General features: G+C 41.4%; 1 protein-coding gene across 2 annotated transcripts; it reads left to right on the forward strand.

Moving 5' to 3' along the window:
- Window positions 1-553: 553 nt before the first annotated feature.
- zdhhc12b (zinc finger DHHC-type palmitoyltransferase 12b) lies at window positions 554-17,007 on the forward strand. Of its 2 annotated transcripts, none has more exons than XM_031734248.2 (5): window positions 554-1,074; window positions 1,175-1,314; window positions 4,557-4,649; window positions 14,200-14,369; window positions 14,453-17,007. In XM_031734248.2, exons 1-5 carry the CDS (start codon window positions 978-980, stop codon window positions 14,766-14,768), a joined length of 816 nt encoding a protein of 271 aa, XP_031590108.1. In that variant the 5' UTR covers window positions 554-977; the 3' UTR covers window positions 14,769-17,007. The 2 variants fall into 2 exon arrangements, with proteins under 2 accessions (XP_031590108.1, XP_031590109.1); XM_031734249.2 differs by having other exon boundaries at window positions 14,203-14,369.
- Window positions 17,008-17,011: the final 4 nt, after the last annotated feature.

Below are 17,011 nucleotides of genomic sequence, written 5' to 3' on the forward strand. Positions count from 1 at the left end.
GCTGTTAGGTCACGAAATCACCCCCTCTTCTGCAAATGCTGAGAAGGAGGCAAAAACAGACTTTAATAGATACCACTACTTACAGATTAAAAATAATAATACATAACCCTCCCACAGTTACATTAAGATGACTTTTTTTTGCCAACTTTTCATATATATATGTGAAAATATGCAGATGAGGTGTCATCACCTCATAACTGTAGCTACTTGGGAGCCATCTTCGTAAGGTCTTATATGATTAGGTACATTTATGGAAGCAAAGTAGCCCTAAATGTCACATTTGACCAGTGTACGTTTCCTGCCCTGACTTCTAACCCGTCTCTTTAAGAAATTATGTAAAAATCACCGTTTAATAAGTCATAACACCGTATTTTACGACAGAGAGTGGCGCCTTGAACGCCCCTTCTGAGTGGCGGAAAGAACGCCGTTTTTCCCGAACGCTGCTTTTCCACACTCACAAAAACAGTGCTCATTGCGCAGCTGCGTATGACGTAAAAAGCGGCGTTCGAAGACCGGGAAAAACGACGTTTTTTCCTCCACTCAGAAGGGGCGTTCAAGGCGCCAGTCTCTGGCGTAAAATACTGTGTTCTGTTGGGGTCAACGCCGTTTTTTACGGCGTTCTGACTTATTAAACGGCGATTTTACGTCATTTCTTAAACAGACGGGTTTTCAAATTGGAGAATTTTGGCCTAGATTGTTTGCCATACTAATCGCTGCTACTGTGAGTCGTTGGCAGGATAAAAACAAATCCACTGGAAGGAAGCGAGCGGGATGTGTTACTTCCCAGCTGCCGAAACTCGACGTATTTAATATGTGCTGGGTAGAAAAAATATTCAACCATTTGATTCGGTCGTAACACATCGTTTAATACTCTGACGACATTACGGCTTGTATGACGCTTGCCCAGGGAAGAGAGTGGTGCTGTCGTTTATCAGCTCCATTTGCATGTTGGATGGCTGATCTATTATGCTAGGAACATGTTCAAAAATGTTTTCGGCTCAGGGTTTCTGGTGAGAACATCACATGTGATTCTGACATGGGTCATAACGTTAATCCTCTTCCTACATGATACAGGTGAATTTATCACTTTACATTCATAGGCTTTGCCTCTATAGTTGCTCGCACACCCCTGGGAGCTGCGGTGGTGTTAAGTGTGTGTGTGATTTGTTCACAGAGCTGAGGAAGCAGGAGGAGACGGGCCAGCTTGTCCAGCCCGTGCTCTTCGTCCTGCTGGTGCTGTTGTCTGTGCTGCTGTACTTCGCGGTCTCTCTGATGGACCCGGGTTTCATCCTGTCTGATGACACGGACTTGCAGGTGAGCACGAGCCTACTGTACATTCCTGTTATCACTCCCACTTTTTACCTTTGTGCCGTGATGGTTTCAGGGCAGCTTGAATGTTTACGTTGCTGGTTAAAAAAACCTGATTTAAAAAAGCTATCTTAAAAGAAAATCGTGTGTGAGGCAGTGCCAAAACAATAATGATAACAATAATTTATTTAAGGCAAACTAACACTCTGCCTTTAATTCAGTTCAGTTGTATTTATATAAGATCACAGCAATAGTCGCCTAAAGTTGCTTAATATTGTAAGGTCTCAAACTTAAATGAGCTGTAGGCCACTGCTGGCACTGTCATCTCATATGAGGGCCACTTTAGTGTTCAAGTAGTGCAAAAACAAACCAATCAAGAAAACACCCACAAATATTTCCAAAAATTTAGTGTTTTGTTTGTTTGCTTTAAATTTCAAATATTGTATAACAAGGCAAAACTCCCAGTGTTAACGTAGTTTTTTTCCCTCACGCTTAACTAACTGAAGCCTTTAATTAAACTACCAAAGAAAGAAATTGCTACTGTCTTTCTGGCCAGACACATGGCAGCACGTCTGCTATAATTTTGTTCGTATTTAACAAAATAAAAAGGCAGACAAGTGTACACGTTAGTTTTTGACTGCTGGTGAAAATTATTTTTTTCACAAATAACTCTCTCACTGAACTAACACAGCCAATCCCTCAACATGCCTTCATATTAAATCATTTTTTGCTTTTTAAAGAACTTATCTCACATTGCACTCAACAACAAACAAATCCTCCCTAACAAAAAAATAATTTCAAGGGCCAAATTGCTTTATATTTCTTCACGTCAATATACGGGCTGCAAGTAGGGGTGACGTGAGCCGCAAGTGGCCATGGGCTGCAAGTTTGAGACCCCTGCCCTACTCTAATAGTGAGAAAACCCAGCAATCAGATGGCCCCCTATGAGCAAGTGCTTTGGCAACAGTGGAAAGGAAAAACTCCCTTTTTACAGGAAGAAACGTCCGGCAGAACCAAGCTCATAGAGGGCCAGCCATCTGAAGTGACAAAAGACATGGTGTGGAAGAGAGCCAGAGATTAATAGTATTTAATATTTTAACCTTCCTGTAATATCTGAATATTTTAGTGGTTCGATCCCGCTAGTCTGCATGCCAAATATCCTTGGCCAAAATACTAACCCTAAGTTGCTCTCCGATGCATCCATCAGAGTGTGAATGTTTGACAGAAAGCACTTACACAGAAAAAGCATAGAAAAAAGTGCTTGTTTGAATAGGTGAATGAGGCAAGTTGTTTAAAGCGCTTTGAGTGCTTGGATAGAGAAGAAAAGCGCTATATAAGAACCAGTCCATTTACCATTTACAATCAGTGAGCAGCAGTATGGCTTCATGCTCAGAAAGAGCACCACAGATAATAGGGTACCAAGAGAATAACTGTCAGAGTGGCAGAGAAGTATGTGAGGGTGGTGCAGGACATGTATGAGGACAGTGGTGAAGGATCTTCTCTAAAGCCTTTCTTGTTTGCAGTTGCAAGTAGGGGTGGTTTTAAAAAATCTATTTTTCGATTCAAATCGATCTTAGCTTGAATAACACGATATTGATTCATTAAATCCTGAATCGATTTTTAAATATAAATGTATTTTGCCAGAAACGTCAGAATCTCAGGTTAAGGCTCACAAAACTATTTCAGGAACCACCAAACAGCTAAAACAGCAAATGAGAGCAGGTAAACAGATTCCGCACAAAGATGTAAACACAAAGTGTGGATCGTTCACCCGATTGCACGTGCACAGACACGCCGTCGGGGCTGAAAGAGACATCTTACAGATTCTGATGCTGCAGCTTTTGTCATTCTCCGATCAAAATTCACTGAACCAGCAGCAAAAGAAGATCAAAACTACGCTTCACATTTGATAAACATCATATTTAATTCCTTCCTACTTTTGCTGTTTTGCTTTCACCACAATAAAATCACACTTCCTGCACAGCTCTCTCTTTCTCTGTGTAATTCAAGAACAGTTTCCCATCTCACATCTCAGTTTTCTGCTTTATTCACTTGCTTATTACGCACCAGTCTACCGTTGTGTGCAGTGATGCCTAATTTCTGCTGTTCAATGCCGAAGAAATTTAAACTTTTTAAAATTATGCCAAATTGCAAAATGATTAGCTGTGTCTCTAATAAAACCTCTGTAACTTTGCTCTGTTTTGCTTCAGCAGCATCAGGTAATGTTCATGAGATGATGATGATGATGAGATAGCTTTTATTTGTCAGTTGCAGTTGCCCACAACCGAGATGACAGACCTTGCCGACCGTACATACAATACACAAACATCACATTGGGGAGACAGGTCAGGCTAGGTAGCAACAGAAAAAAAACATCGAAATGTGTAACACAAAAGGATAATCCAGGAATGCACAGATATCAACACACCATAACACAATAAAACACAGACGAGCAACATGGGAGAATATTCTAGTGTGTACAGCTGGATCTGGGACGGCTGCAGTCTTCGATCGTGCCTCCAGCTGATCCGCTGTCCACCATATGTTGATTCATGGTTTTCCTTTGTTTTTGATCTACTCCAGAATATTTTTAAGGTGGTTATCTACCATAAAAAGTCAGGCCAGGAAAATTTCCTTTATGTTTCTCTCTGTTTTATCCTCAGTTACTTTGACACAAAGGCATCTGCTGTGATGCTTACACCTCTGATAAAGTCTCACATGTGTTGGCTTTGTTTTTATACCTAGATGTAAATTATGGATATGTACCGATAAATGATCAGAATTATAATATTTCTGACTGAGTCAAAATTGAATTGAATGTAATCGAACTGAATCAGGGATCGAATTGAATCGGGACCTCATGAATCAGAATCAAATCGATTATAGAAATCAGTGATGATGCCCAGCCCTAGTTGTAATGGACAGGCTAAGAGATGAGGTCAGGCAGGAGTATCTGTGGATCTTGATGTTTGCAGTTGACATTGTGATCTATGGTGAGAGTAGGGAGAGGTATGCTATGGAGAGAAGAGGAATGAAAGTAGCAAGAACAGAATACGTGTGTGAATGAGAATGAGATAGGTGGAAAGGGTGACCAGGAAGGATAAGATTAAAAATGAGGACACCTCAGTTCATCTGATGTCCCTACCATATAGAAAAAGTGGGGAAACGGCGAGCAGGTCCACCTTAACATAATTTGTTAGCTGGACAGTTACTCCTTTCTGACCAATTTGTCTTCTTTGTTGTATTAGTTCATGCTGGGAGTGACTGAGGAGCAGCAGGACATGATTCCACCTGCCACCAAATCCCTGCGACAGCGCCGTTGTGGCCACTGTCTGCTTCAGGTATGCTGCTCAGCTCATCGGCAGAGGTGGTATACACACGTCACTTGAATAGAAGTAGAGACACTTCCAATAAAAAATACCCTGGTAAAAGTTAAAGTACTTATTCAACTTCTTTACTCCAGTAAAAGTAAAAAAGTACAGACTCTGAAAAGTATAAAAGTAAAAAGTAACTCCTTGTTACTTCAGTTCTAATTAATAATGAATGTACTCAGTTTGCACATCTATAATGTAGAACACAAGCAGAGAAAAACAAAGGGAATTAAAAAAAACTAGCTCTGTTGCCTTCATTGTAGATATGTGGAGATCAGATGGAGCTTTCCTGCTGCCTTTTCTGGCCAAATAAATTCAGCAGGATATAACCATGTTACATGAGCTATTACGGCTGATTTTCAACCCAAAGCAGTACAAAGCTAGTTTAAAGGTGGAATTCATTGAGTGAATCTAATAAACATCATCACCTAATTTGCTGCCTTCTGCCCTTGGTGTAACTTGACACTGACCACCACTCCATCATAGGGCATGGCTGTAAACGTCACTGTGTTGTAAAATAAGCAGTGTCGTCTGCACTCAGTTGCCTCGACTGTCATGGAACATATGAATAACAAAAAGGCAGTATGCCAGTTTATTATTGTCAGGTCTCTACAATCTTGAGCGCCTTGAGGTGATTGTTCTTGTAATTTGGCGCTATATAATAAAAATTGAATAGAACTGTATTGAATTTTGCACAATGTTTCATAATATGAAAACTGCGAATCGCTACCTTATCGTGGTGGAGGGTTTTGTGTGTCCCAGGGATCCCAGGGGCTATGTTGCCCAGGTGCTTTTGCCCCCGATAGGGTCTCCAATGGCAAATTGGTCCTGGGTGAGGGACCAGACAAAGAGCGATTCAGAAGACGCTTATGAGCGCAAGATCAAGGGAATGGTGGATGATGTTCAACCTGAGTTCCTGAAAGCTCTGGATGTTGTAGGGCTGTCTTGTTTGACACGCTTCTGCAATGTTGCGTGGAGATCAGGGGTGATACCTCTGGATTAGCAGACCGGGGTAGTGGTTCCCATCTTTAAGAAGGGGGACCGGAAGGTGTGTTCCAGCTATAGGGTGATCACACTCCTCAGCCCCCTGGGAAAGTCTATGCCAGGGTGCTGGAAAGGAGAGTCCGTCTGTTAGTTGAACCTCGGATACAGGAGGAACAATATGGTTTTCGTCCTGGTTGTGGAACATTGGGCTAGCTGTTTATCCTCTCAAGGATACTTGAAGGTGCACGAGAGTTTGCCCAACCAGAGAAGACATGGAGAAGGCATTCAACCGTGTCCCTTGGGGTGTCCTGTGGGAGTTGCTTCGGGAGTTTGGGGTGCCTGCCCCATTGCTACGGGCAATTTGATCCTTATACAACTGTTGCAAGAGCTTGGTCCACATAGCTGGCAATAAGTTGAACTCGTTCCCAGTGGGTGATGGACTCCGTCAGGGCTGCCCTTTGTCATCGATTCGGTTTGTAATTTTTATGGACAGAATTTCTATCTGTAGTCAAGTGGCAGAAGGCTTTCATTTGGGTGGTCTCAGAATCTCATCTCTGCTTTTCGCAGATGATGTGGTTCTGTTGATTTCATCAGGTGAAGACCTCCAGCTCGAACTGGAACGGTTCTTAGCCGAGTGTGAAGAAGTGGGAATAAGAATCAGCACCACCAAATCAGAGGCCATGGTCTTCAGCCGGAAAAGGGTAGAGTGTCCACTCTGGGTCAGGGACGATTTCCTGCCCCAATTTGAGGAGTTTAAGTATTTCAGGGTCTTGCTCACAAGTGACGGGACAAGGGAGCAGGAGATTGACAGACGGATTGGTGCTGCAGCTGCAGTGATACGGACGCTGTACCAGTCCATCATGGTGAGGAGAGAGAGCTGAGGGTAAAAGCAAAGCTCTCTACTTGCTGATCAGTCTACATCCCTACCGTCTCCTATCACAAGGTCACGAGCTCTGGGTAGTGACCGAAAGAACAAGATCACTGATACAAATAGCGGAAATAAGCTTCCTTCCAAAGGCTGGCCTTTGGAAGGAAGAGATAGGTTGAGGACTTCAGCTGTCTGGGAGGGGCTCAGAGTAGAGCCGCTGCTCCTCCACATCGAAAGGAGCCAGTTGAGGTGGTTCGGGCATGTCCCACCGGGAGGAGGCCCCGGGGCAGACCCATGACACGCTGGAGAGATTATATCTCTCAACTGGCCTGGGAACGCCCTGGTGTTCCCCCGGATTAGCTGGAGGAGGTGGTCGGGGCCAGGCATGGTCTGGGCTTCTCTGCTTAGGCTGCTGCCCCTGCGACCCGGCCCCAGGTAAGTGGAAAAAGAGGATGGATGGATGGAAAACAGATCACACCGAACAACAGATCATCTATTGAGCTGATATCTGTTTAAAAAAAAAAAGCTCTAAATTAAATAAGGAGATTACATGTCACCTTTAGATTTCCAGTTTATCTAATGCCACTGAGCAATCTTTAACTTAGAAGATAAAATCTCCTGTTCTGTCTCTCTCCATCTCTGAGTGAAGTTATCTCACTTTCTTTTCTGTCCTTTGCAAGCACAGCAGGCATGCTGTGTGACAAATGGCACACAAACAGTTTGTGTGTCTGCTCTTATGAGTATGTTTGAAAAATTGCACTGGAAATTCCTTGAGGTTACTCTTGTTGTGAATTGGAGCTGTATAAATAACATTGAATTTAAATTATCCACGACTTTAAAAAGTTTTATGCTTACTTCTCTTCCATAGCACTAGCAAGATTCAGAACCACCAGTGTTGTGACAAAAAGCATATTATGACCAGCTTTCGGATATCTGGACCAAAACACACTGTTCTGGATTGTTCCAGCGCACTTTAAGCCTTGAAAACAGTGCTGTAAATGATGCACAGACTACATTTTTTGCCCCGTTTATCTGTTCATGTGCAATAAGCACTGGTAATGAATACCCCAATAGAACTGTGTTTGATATGTTATTGTTCCCTCCATTTAGGTTCAAATTTGTTTGATATTTCAAGACGCACAGTAACCTGAAATAATAACTCAAATGTCCTCACATGTCTTAAACCTAGAGTAACAACCCTGAGTAGAAAATGGAGATATTTGTGTAAAAATGTAGGGACTAAAAGTGAAAAATAAATACTTAAGTACAGTTGAGATTTGTATTTGTACAACCACAACCCAAGTGACTAGGTCTCTGAAGGAAAAGGCAGTGAATGTGTGAGATATCTTTGTCACTACATTTGTACTGCACTGATTCACTTTTCTGTGAGGGAGCTAATCTCAGTTGTGGGTAGGTGAGGGTGGTACATCTGGCCAGAACTAATTCGGAGAGCCACAGCCACCAGAGCTGTTTGGAGGCTAAGCAGGTTACCTACTAATCGAAAGGTTGGTTGTTCGATCCCCATCTGCTCGAGACTGTGGGCCAAAACTCCTTGGGCAAGATATTAATCCCAAGTTGCTCTCCCGTCATTATCCATTGGAGTATGAATGAGTATGAATATTAGATAGAAAGCACTTGTATAGAGGCAAGTTGTATAAAGTGCTTTGAATGCTCAGAGTAGAAAAGTGCTATATATAGGAACCAGTCCATTTTCCAGGCACAAAGGAAGCTCACCAAATGGTAAATGGACTGGTACTTACAGTGGCTTAAAAAAGTTTTTACCCCTTCCCTTCTTTGGATACTTGTCATGCTTAAGTGTTTTAGACATTACCTGAGTAAACACAAAATGCAACTTTTAGATGATAATTGAATATATTAAGGAGGAAAAAATCTACCTGGCACTGTGTGGAAAAAGTGATTGTACCTGTCGAGAAAGGTGGGATTGAGCGAGACATTGAAGTCCACCCAGCATACCTCTTGGACATCTAAGAGAGGGCTAAAGGTCTTAACACCCAGCCTTTAATGTTAAAAAGTAGCTAAAACAGGGCTTTTCTATAATAGCAAATCATCATTATTCTTAATCAAAGATACAATGGCAATGTAACACTAATTAATATAATAAATGAGAAATGTAGTTTGAGTAATGAAAATGATTCTGATGTCTGGATTTTGTATGCATAGACCTAGTCCACCTGTGACCTTGGCAGATTAGTGTCTGTGGGTGCCTGAATGAATGTGAGAGATAAGAAATGTATCGCCAACCCCACATTATACGTAATTCACCATAATTCACATGATCAATTGCTAAATGCTGTATAATCAGGTATAAGTTTAATGGATAAATGAGCAGCTAGTAATCTAAAGAATGTCTTACTTTAAAAATGTGTGATTTAGTAATAAGAAGCTGCATTGAATCATCCTGGTCCTCCTGTCATCAGGTGATCAGGTGTTAACGGCGTAACTGGATGTCACAAAGGGTCGGGCCAGATGTCATCTCAGAAGATGTGACGTTCAGAAAGAGAGGGAGGAGAAAGCATGACCAGGTATAAAAGTTAGGTGAAAAGGAGATACACGGTTCTTCCCTTTGTCTTCTGTGAGATGAGCAGTTCAGAAGATCAGATCTAAAATGTTAAAGACTCCAGCAGAGACCCTAGAGGGATCAATATACCTGGATACCAGAGGCAGCTAGTGCTGTTAGTGCCCTTAACCCTCACATATCAGGCTCCATCTAAGCTCTCATCTAAGCTCATTGGATCAGAGGTTAGGACTTTTTAAACAGAGAGCCAATCCAGACCTCCTGTATTAGGGTGCTGGTTCACCAGATTGACACCCCCTAAACCTAATAAGTGGTCGTGACACCCTTTGAAGCAAGAACTGTAATCAAACATTTTTGTTAACTGGCACATCACTGTGCAGGAATTTTGGCCCAGTCTTTATAGCAGGATTGTTATGATTCAGTCACATTAGAGGGTTTCAAGCATTAATTGTCAGTTTTAAGTGCTGCCAAAGCATTTCAGTCTGATTTGAGTCCAGACTTTGACTGGGCCACTCCAAAACCTTTGAATGGCAAAAAGCCCCCCAGAAAAACAATCAAAGGTGGACTTGCTGGTGTATTGCTGGTAATTGTACTGTTGCGTAACCCAAGTGAGTTTGAGCTTAAGGGCACATGATGCTTATGTTCCGTCATTGTTTTTCTGGATTTTCTGGTAGAGGGCACAATTCATGGTTTCGAGGCAAACGTATCAAGGCAAGAGTTCATTTTCGTAGGAAACTCCCGGCCTCTTTGTTATTGTTGCATCGGAACCCTGATCTTGACTGAGGCAATTGATGTGGATGCATTGGGGTACAGTATCTTGCCCAAGATAAACTGGAGAAGCGGAGGATCGATCCATTGAATTTTTGATTAGTAGACAACTTACTCTACCACCTAAGCCACACCTGCCTCTTCTTTCTTCTTTCCTTATCAAATGGCCAGAAATAAAAGGACAGTTAAAATTGTGTGGCTTCTAAAACAACAAACGGATGCTGCTTGTGACGGATCCACAATTATCCAGAGGTCCTTTTTGCTGCTGTTTTTTTCCCCCTCCTTGAAGTCTTACTTTTAAAAGGAGTCTGAAGGTCGTTCTGGATGTTGAAGCAGAAGTTTGAATAAGCATATGTCTGCTTGTGATAATAGAGGAAAAGCTGGGGTGGACAGATGTAGCTTCTGTATTCCTATACAGGATGGGCAAACTGTCTGTTTGTGCAATGTCACCTCTTTGTTCTCTGCATGTGTGTGTGTGTGTGAGTGTGTGGCTCTCAGGCTGAAAGGAGACACTTGATATCCAGCAGGATACAGCAGTGGTATAGGATATCAGGAAGCACAGGGCTGTATTACATACCCAGACTACCTTAAAAGTATCAGATAATACTTCAGATGCAGTATGCCGGGACTCTGAGTAAAATGTTTCATCACCAGATAAGAAAAGACTTTTTTTTTCCCCCACAAATATCCACATACTCACACAAACAGGAACTAACAAAAATTGGGCAAAATTCATGACGCACTGACACTTTCTCTAAGGAGGTACCACGGTCCATTGATAATACTGGATTAGCTCATCTCAGTGACACAACAACAGCTGATCAGTCACCTGATACCCTTTTACACATCCAACTACACTGTTTCAGCTGCTTTAGCCTATCCATTTCTAAGGCACTTTACAACCCACTTCCCTGTCATCCCCATATTTCATTTTGTGTCAGATTTAATCAGTTTCATATCAGCTGACATTGTTGCCCAGTCTGCTCAGTGCTGGGGGGTCTTCCTGCTGCTCTCCCTGCCTCCGAGTGGCCTATGAACTGAACGATGATGCTAAATTGCTCTAAATTAAATGGCTAAATGACTAAATGGCTGAACTAACAACACTTTTTGTCCTGTGCTGTTGTAATCTTACCAAATACAGTGCATTTGGAAAGTAATCACACCGCTTTACCTGTTCCACATTTTGTCACATCATTTTTTGAACACTTGTTCAAAAAATGAATTAAATTCTTTTCACCTCAAAATTCTGCTTGCAATACCCCATAATGACAAAGTGAAAAAGCTTGGTTGAAAATCTTGCAAATGTATTGAAAAAAGCCCCAAAAAGCCATTGTGCCATGCACATATTCATAGCGCTTATGGATCCTGTTTGCACTGATCATCTGTTAGATCCACCTATGGTAATTCCTCTTTACATAAAAGGTCGTGAGTAATCTTAAACACCTCATAGTACCATAACACCCCATTAGAAAATTTTGGTCTCAGACTGCTGTTTTAGTTGGGGTTTGTGGGATATTTAAAAATACAGGGTGGGCCATTTATATGGATACAGCGTAATAAAATGGGAATGTTTGGTGATATTAAAGTCCTGTTTGTGGCACATTAGTATATGTGAGGGGGCAAACTCCTCAAGATGGGTGGTGACCATGGTGGCCATTTAGAAGTCGGCCATCTTGGATACAACTTTTGTTTTTTCAATAGGAAGAGGGCCATGTGACACATCAAATTTATTGGTAATGTCACAAGAAAAACAATGGTGTGCTTGGTTTCAACGTAACTTTATTCTTTCATGAGTTATTTACAAGTTTCTGACCACTTATAAAATGTGTTCAATGTGCTGCCCATTGTGTTGTATTCTCAATACAACCCTCTTCTCCCACTCTTCACACACTGATAGCAACACCGCAGGAGAAATGCCAGCACAGGCATCCAGTATCCGTAGTTTCAGGTGCTGCACATCTCGTATCTTCACACCATAGACAATTGCCTTCAGATGACCCCAAAGATAAAAGTCTAAGGGGGTCAGATCGGGAGACCTTGGGGGCCATTCAACTGGCCCACGACAACCAATCCACTTTCCAGGAAACTGTTCATCTAGGAATGCTCGGACCTGGCACCCATAATGTGGTGGTGCATCATCTTGCTGGAAAAACTCAGGGAACGTGCCAGCTTCAGTGCATAAAGAGGGAAACACATCATCATGTAGCAATTTCAAATATCCAGTGGCCTTGAGGTTTCCATTGATGAAGAATGGACCCACTATCGCTGTACCCCATATACCACACCAAACCATCACTTTTGTTTGTTGTTCCAACAGTCTTGGAGGGATCCATCCAATGTGGGTTAGTGTCAGACCAATAGCGGTGGTTTTGTTTGTTAACTTCACCATTCACATAAAAGTTTGCTTCATCACTGAACAAAATCTTCTGCGTGAACTGAGGGTCCTGTTCCAATTTTTGTTTTGCCCATTCTGCAAATTCTGTGCGCCGATCTGGGTCATCCTCGTTGAGATGCTGCAGTAGCTGGAGTTTGTAACGGTGCCATTTGTGAGTAGCTAATATCCGCCGAAGGGATGTTCGACTAATGCCACTCTCCAGTGACATGCGGCGAGTGCTACGCTGTGGGCTCTTGCTGAATGAAGCTAGGACAGCCACTGATGTTTCTTCATTAGTGACAGTTTTCTTGCGTCCACATTTTGGCAAATCCAACACTGAACCAGTTTCATGAAACTTAGCAAGCAGTTTGCTAACTGTAGCATGGGAGATGGGTGGTCTCGTAGGGTGTCTTGCATTGAAATCTGCTGCTATGACCCGGTTACTGCGTTCACCAGATATCAACACAATTTCAATCCTCTCCTCACGTGTTAACCTCTTCGACATGTCAATGGCTGTGAACAAAGAGAAACTTGTAAATAACTCATGAAAGAATAAAGTTACGTTGAAACCAAGCACACCATTGTAGAATAGGATGCAGAGCCTTCAGCTTTCAGGCCCCTCTGATGTGGAACCAGTTTCCAGTTTGGATTCAGGAGACAGACACCATCTGTACATTTAAGAGTAGGCTTAAAACTTTCCTTTTTGCTAAAGCATATAGTTAGGAATCCTCCCTTAGTTATGCTGCAATAGGTGTAGGCTGCTGGGGACTTCCCATGATGCACTGAGTGGTTCTTCTTCACTGAGTGTTTTATACACAACTCTGCATTTAATCATTAATTATTAGTTATTATTAATCTCTTGCTCTTTGAGGCAACTGTTGATGTGATTTGCCCCTATATAAATAAAACTGAAAGAAAGAAAAGGAACTGAATATAAATGGTACAATTATTAAAGATGAGGGTTCTATGGCATGTGAATTTAATAACACTGTATACAGTCAGTAGTAGAATTAACTCAGAATTTCAATTCTTCAGTTGTAACATATAATAACTGTTGAATCATCAGATTTATTTTGCATGCAAGAGGTTAATGAAGCAGAAATCATAGAGATGATTAATGATTTGGACACTTGTTTCATTAAAAAAAATACAGGAATTCATTGTCAAAACCATTGGCACATCTTGTAAATTTATTAATTACAAATAGATTTCCAAATGAATGGAAAAAGGCCGTAGTTACTCCAGTTTTTAAAGGAGAGGAGCATGGTTTTATATGTAACTGTCATCCAGTTTCTGTACTCCCTGTCCTGTTCAAGATACTTGAGAAGATTGTGGCTGCCTTCATCCAAAGCAGTTTGGTATTAGACCAAAATGTTCTACAGAAGCTGCTCACTGTTACTTCATTAAAAATATTACTTGCTTTTTGGATGATGATGATGTTTTCTAGGCAGTTTTTCTTGACTTAAAAAAAGGCATCTGACACTGTCAGCCACGACATACTTCTGTCTAAACTAAAGTTTGACTTATCAAAACAAGCAGCTGATTGGTTTGAATCCCATCTTTATAAAAGAGAGCAGTGTGTGGGTGTTAACCAAGAAATGTATTGTTAGGAAACAGAATGGTCGTCTGCCAAGGATCAGTCCTTGGTCCGCAACGACCTGCCTGCCATTAGCATCTTTTACACTAACAGTCAAAGTTTGGTTAAAGGTAAATCAGACTTGTAGTCATTTATATTGATTAAATTATAATTTTGCAAATCACCACACCTTTGGAAATAATGTTTTTTTATCCTTCTCACTTTGTCTGTTACACTATATTTTACACTGTGAATTTTCTGTAGTTTTGTAAGTATGGTGTATTATGTTTTTATGGAATTGAATGTTGTAAGCACAAGGGGCCTGGGTCATGTGAGGCACATTAGTTGGAACTATGTTAAACTGCATTGTGGCTTCTAAATAAAAAATTTAAAAAAATTGTTCTGTGTTTCAAGCAGCAGCCAATGAGATCAAAGCACTGCCAGACGTGTCAGCACTGCGTCCGGCGTTATGACCATCACTGTCCCTGGATTGAGAACTGCGTTGGTGAGAGGAACCACCGCTGGTTTGTGCTTTACCTGGCCTTCCAGCTGCTAGTGCTTCTATGGGGCCTGCGCATTGCCTGGTGAGCAACTCAACCCATCTACCTCCATGTTACTGTTGCTGCCGTTGCAAAGCTGTCACATCCTATTGCTCTCTCCTCTTCAGGACGGGCTTCACCTACGTACCCATCTGGCACCAGTGGCTGCGCACAAACGGAGTCCTGACGGCTGTGACCATGCTGCTAGCACTGCTCTCGCTCATCGTACTGTTGCTGCTCGGCTCACATCTATACCTGGTTTCTCTCAACACAACCACGTGGGAGTTCATGTCGCGCCACCGCATCTCCTACCTCAAACACTGTGGTGCAGATGAGAACCCCTTTGACCGTGGGACATTCCAAAACCTTTGGGGTTTCTTCTGTGTCTGGGGCACAGTGGTGTGGGAGCAGGTGTACTTCAAGGAGGGCAGCGATCAGGTTTAGGTACATTTTACTGATGAACAGCCTCTCTGGATCTGGGATTACACACCAAATAGGAGGATAAACTGTGCTTGTGAGCAGTTCCCTTTATATAGGCATTTGTGTTGTTGTGCCATAACTGTGGAGCGTTTCCCTCCTTCTCATCCTCTCAGTGGTTCTTTATTGCAATTGATTACCTGCATTTCCTGTTTTTACCTCAATGCAGTCGTAGTGAAAACTGTGGGAGCTTCAAATAGTCAGTTTTGGTTAGGAAGTTTTCTAATGAGTAAAGTGATACAGGTGTAGCTGCATGGCAGCTATAATAAAAGCATTTCAAATTCTGGTCTAAAGATCTTATGTCAAGTTCTACATCAAGAGAAACAAGAGCTATAATAATTAACTTAAGTATGATTCACAGTTCACATTTGGAATGTTTGTTGTTCTAATGCAGCCTTTAGGATTATCATGGAATTAATTTTTACTTTGGGTCAGTAGGATAGATGATGGATGGAGGCAATTTTACTTCAGTCATGGAAATCAAGGACTTAGACACATGAGCAGGAAAATGATTTATTTCATTTTACGGGCTATGGTACAGGGCAAATTAGCATGATGCCCTAATGATCATGATCTATTAATAGTGCACTAATTTAATGAAATTTAAAGATGCAGCCAGTTCATTTCAATAATAATCAACATGCTGCCAAGAGCAGAACAAATTAGCAGCTCAAAAACAGCAGAACCAGTGAAAAACCCAACAAGGATTGTGCGAACCAACGCAGGTCTTAGAAATAGAAACTGCCGGAGAATGTGAGGTTCAAAGGTCTGAGACACAGCTGGAGCTCAGGATTTATCCAGCATTTTTCAAACAGCTGTATGACCTGTAAGATGTGTAAAAGGTGAACAAAAGCATCAGATCTTGAGCCTCACACGTTCATGAAAATACAGCTACTATGCCTACATGTTTATGAGCATTGCTCTGTTTTGTTGGTCTGTGCAGACTCCAGAGGAAGGACAGTTCAGTCAAGTTCCTCTCTGTTTCAGTATTATTGAGCAGAACACTCAGGGACAGGACTATTGCTTTTTTTTGTGACCTGCATGAAACATCACAGTAAGAACATGCTAATAACGTGGGCATTTTGCTGTCCATCGTCTCGATGCTGTAATTTCAACACAGTAGCAATCCAGTCGGTTAGAATCTCAGCACACAGGCTTCTTTTCCCAAGTCCTTAAACATTTTGACCTCGATGGAGAACATCACCAGGTCGGGAACAGGAAATAGGAGTCATTTTTGGGACAATTTGAACATACTGTGTGTTTCCAGAATGAGGCTGCTGCTCTTACTAACTGGTAATCAGCACTGCGGCCTTCCTCCTTATTGTTTACGGTCACATCAAGTTCATAATTTCCTTCAAAACAAGCAACTCTCTACATTGTCTTCAGACATTTTACACACCTGAGTGAATCCGGTTAAGCTTGGACTTTACCCACCCAAATACCCTCAGTCCTGCCTCTTAAAATAAATCATTTAAGTAACAAGTGATGATATTTGATAACCATAACCTGACTGTTCACCCTCAATTCACATTAATCATTACATTCAAAATTTGAGTAACAATACAGATCTATAGCTGGCATGGTTTCTTGATTCACTCACTGGAGTCAGATCCTGATTAACAGAATTTACTTTAGTGTAGTGGGTTCCAGTCTCTTGTAGTCTCCTGTGATGAATACTTTGCCTGTTTTACAGGATTCACCTTCTCCAGCAGCTTTTGTCACTAAAGTAGGTTAGTCCAAGTGAGTGTGTTTGAAATATGAACTGTATTGTTCCTGGCATTTAATCCATACATGTACATGATATTTAGACTTGTTACAGTGTCTCAAGTTGTTTAAAATTGTACATATTTTTTAAACTATTTTGGAGCAGAAAATGTCTTTAGATTTTTGTAAAACTATTTTAACAGGGACTTGAATAATACAGTGGAACACTGTTATTAGCTAAAAGCTTTGAGTGCAATATGTTTCCATTTAAGCTTTTCCTTGTGCAATAGTAACCTTGTAAGACAGCAATAAATGTTTGTGTTTAATTCAGTGCAAAATGCAGTCCTTCTGCTTGGACTGAGCCATTATCAGTAAGATCTCTGCTTTTTTACAAATTAACATTTACAGTCTGTGGTGTAGTTCTCAATTATATACAATATTGTCATGCAATGTTTTTTAAATACTGGAAGTACTATAAAACTCAATAAATGTTTCATGAGGAGCTT

The sequence above is a fragment of the Oreochromis aureus genome, linkage group 7 (genome assembly GCF_013358895.1).
Source record: "Oreochromis aureus strain Israel breed Guangdong linkage group 7, ZZ_aureus, whole genome shotgun sequence".
NCBI classification, from domain to species: Eukaryota; Metazoa; Chordata; class Actinopteri; order Cichliformes; family Cichlidae; genus Oreochromis; species Oreochromis aureus.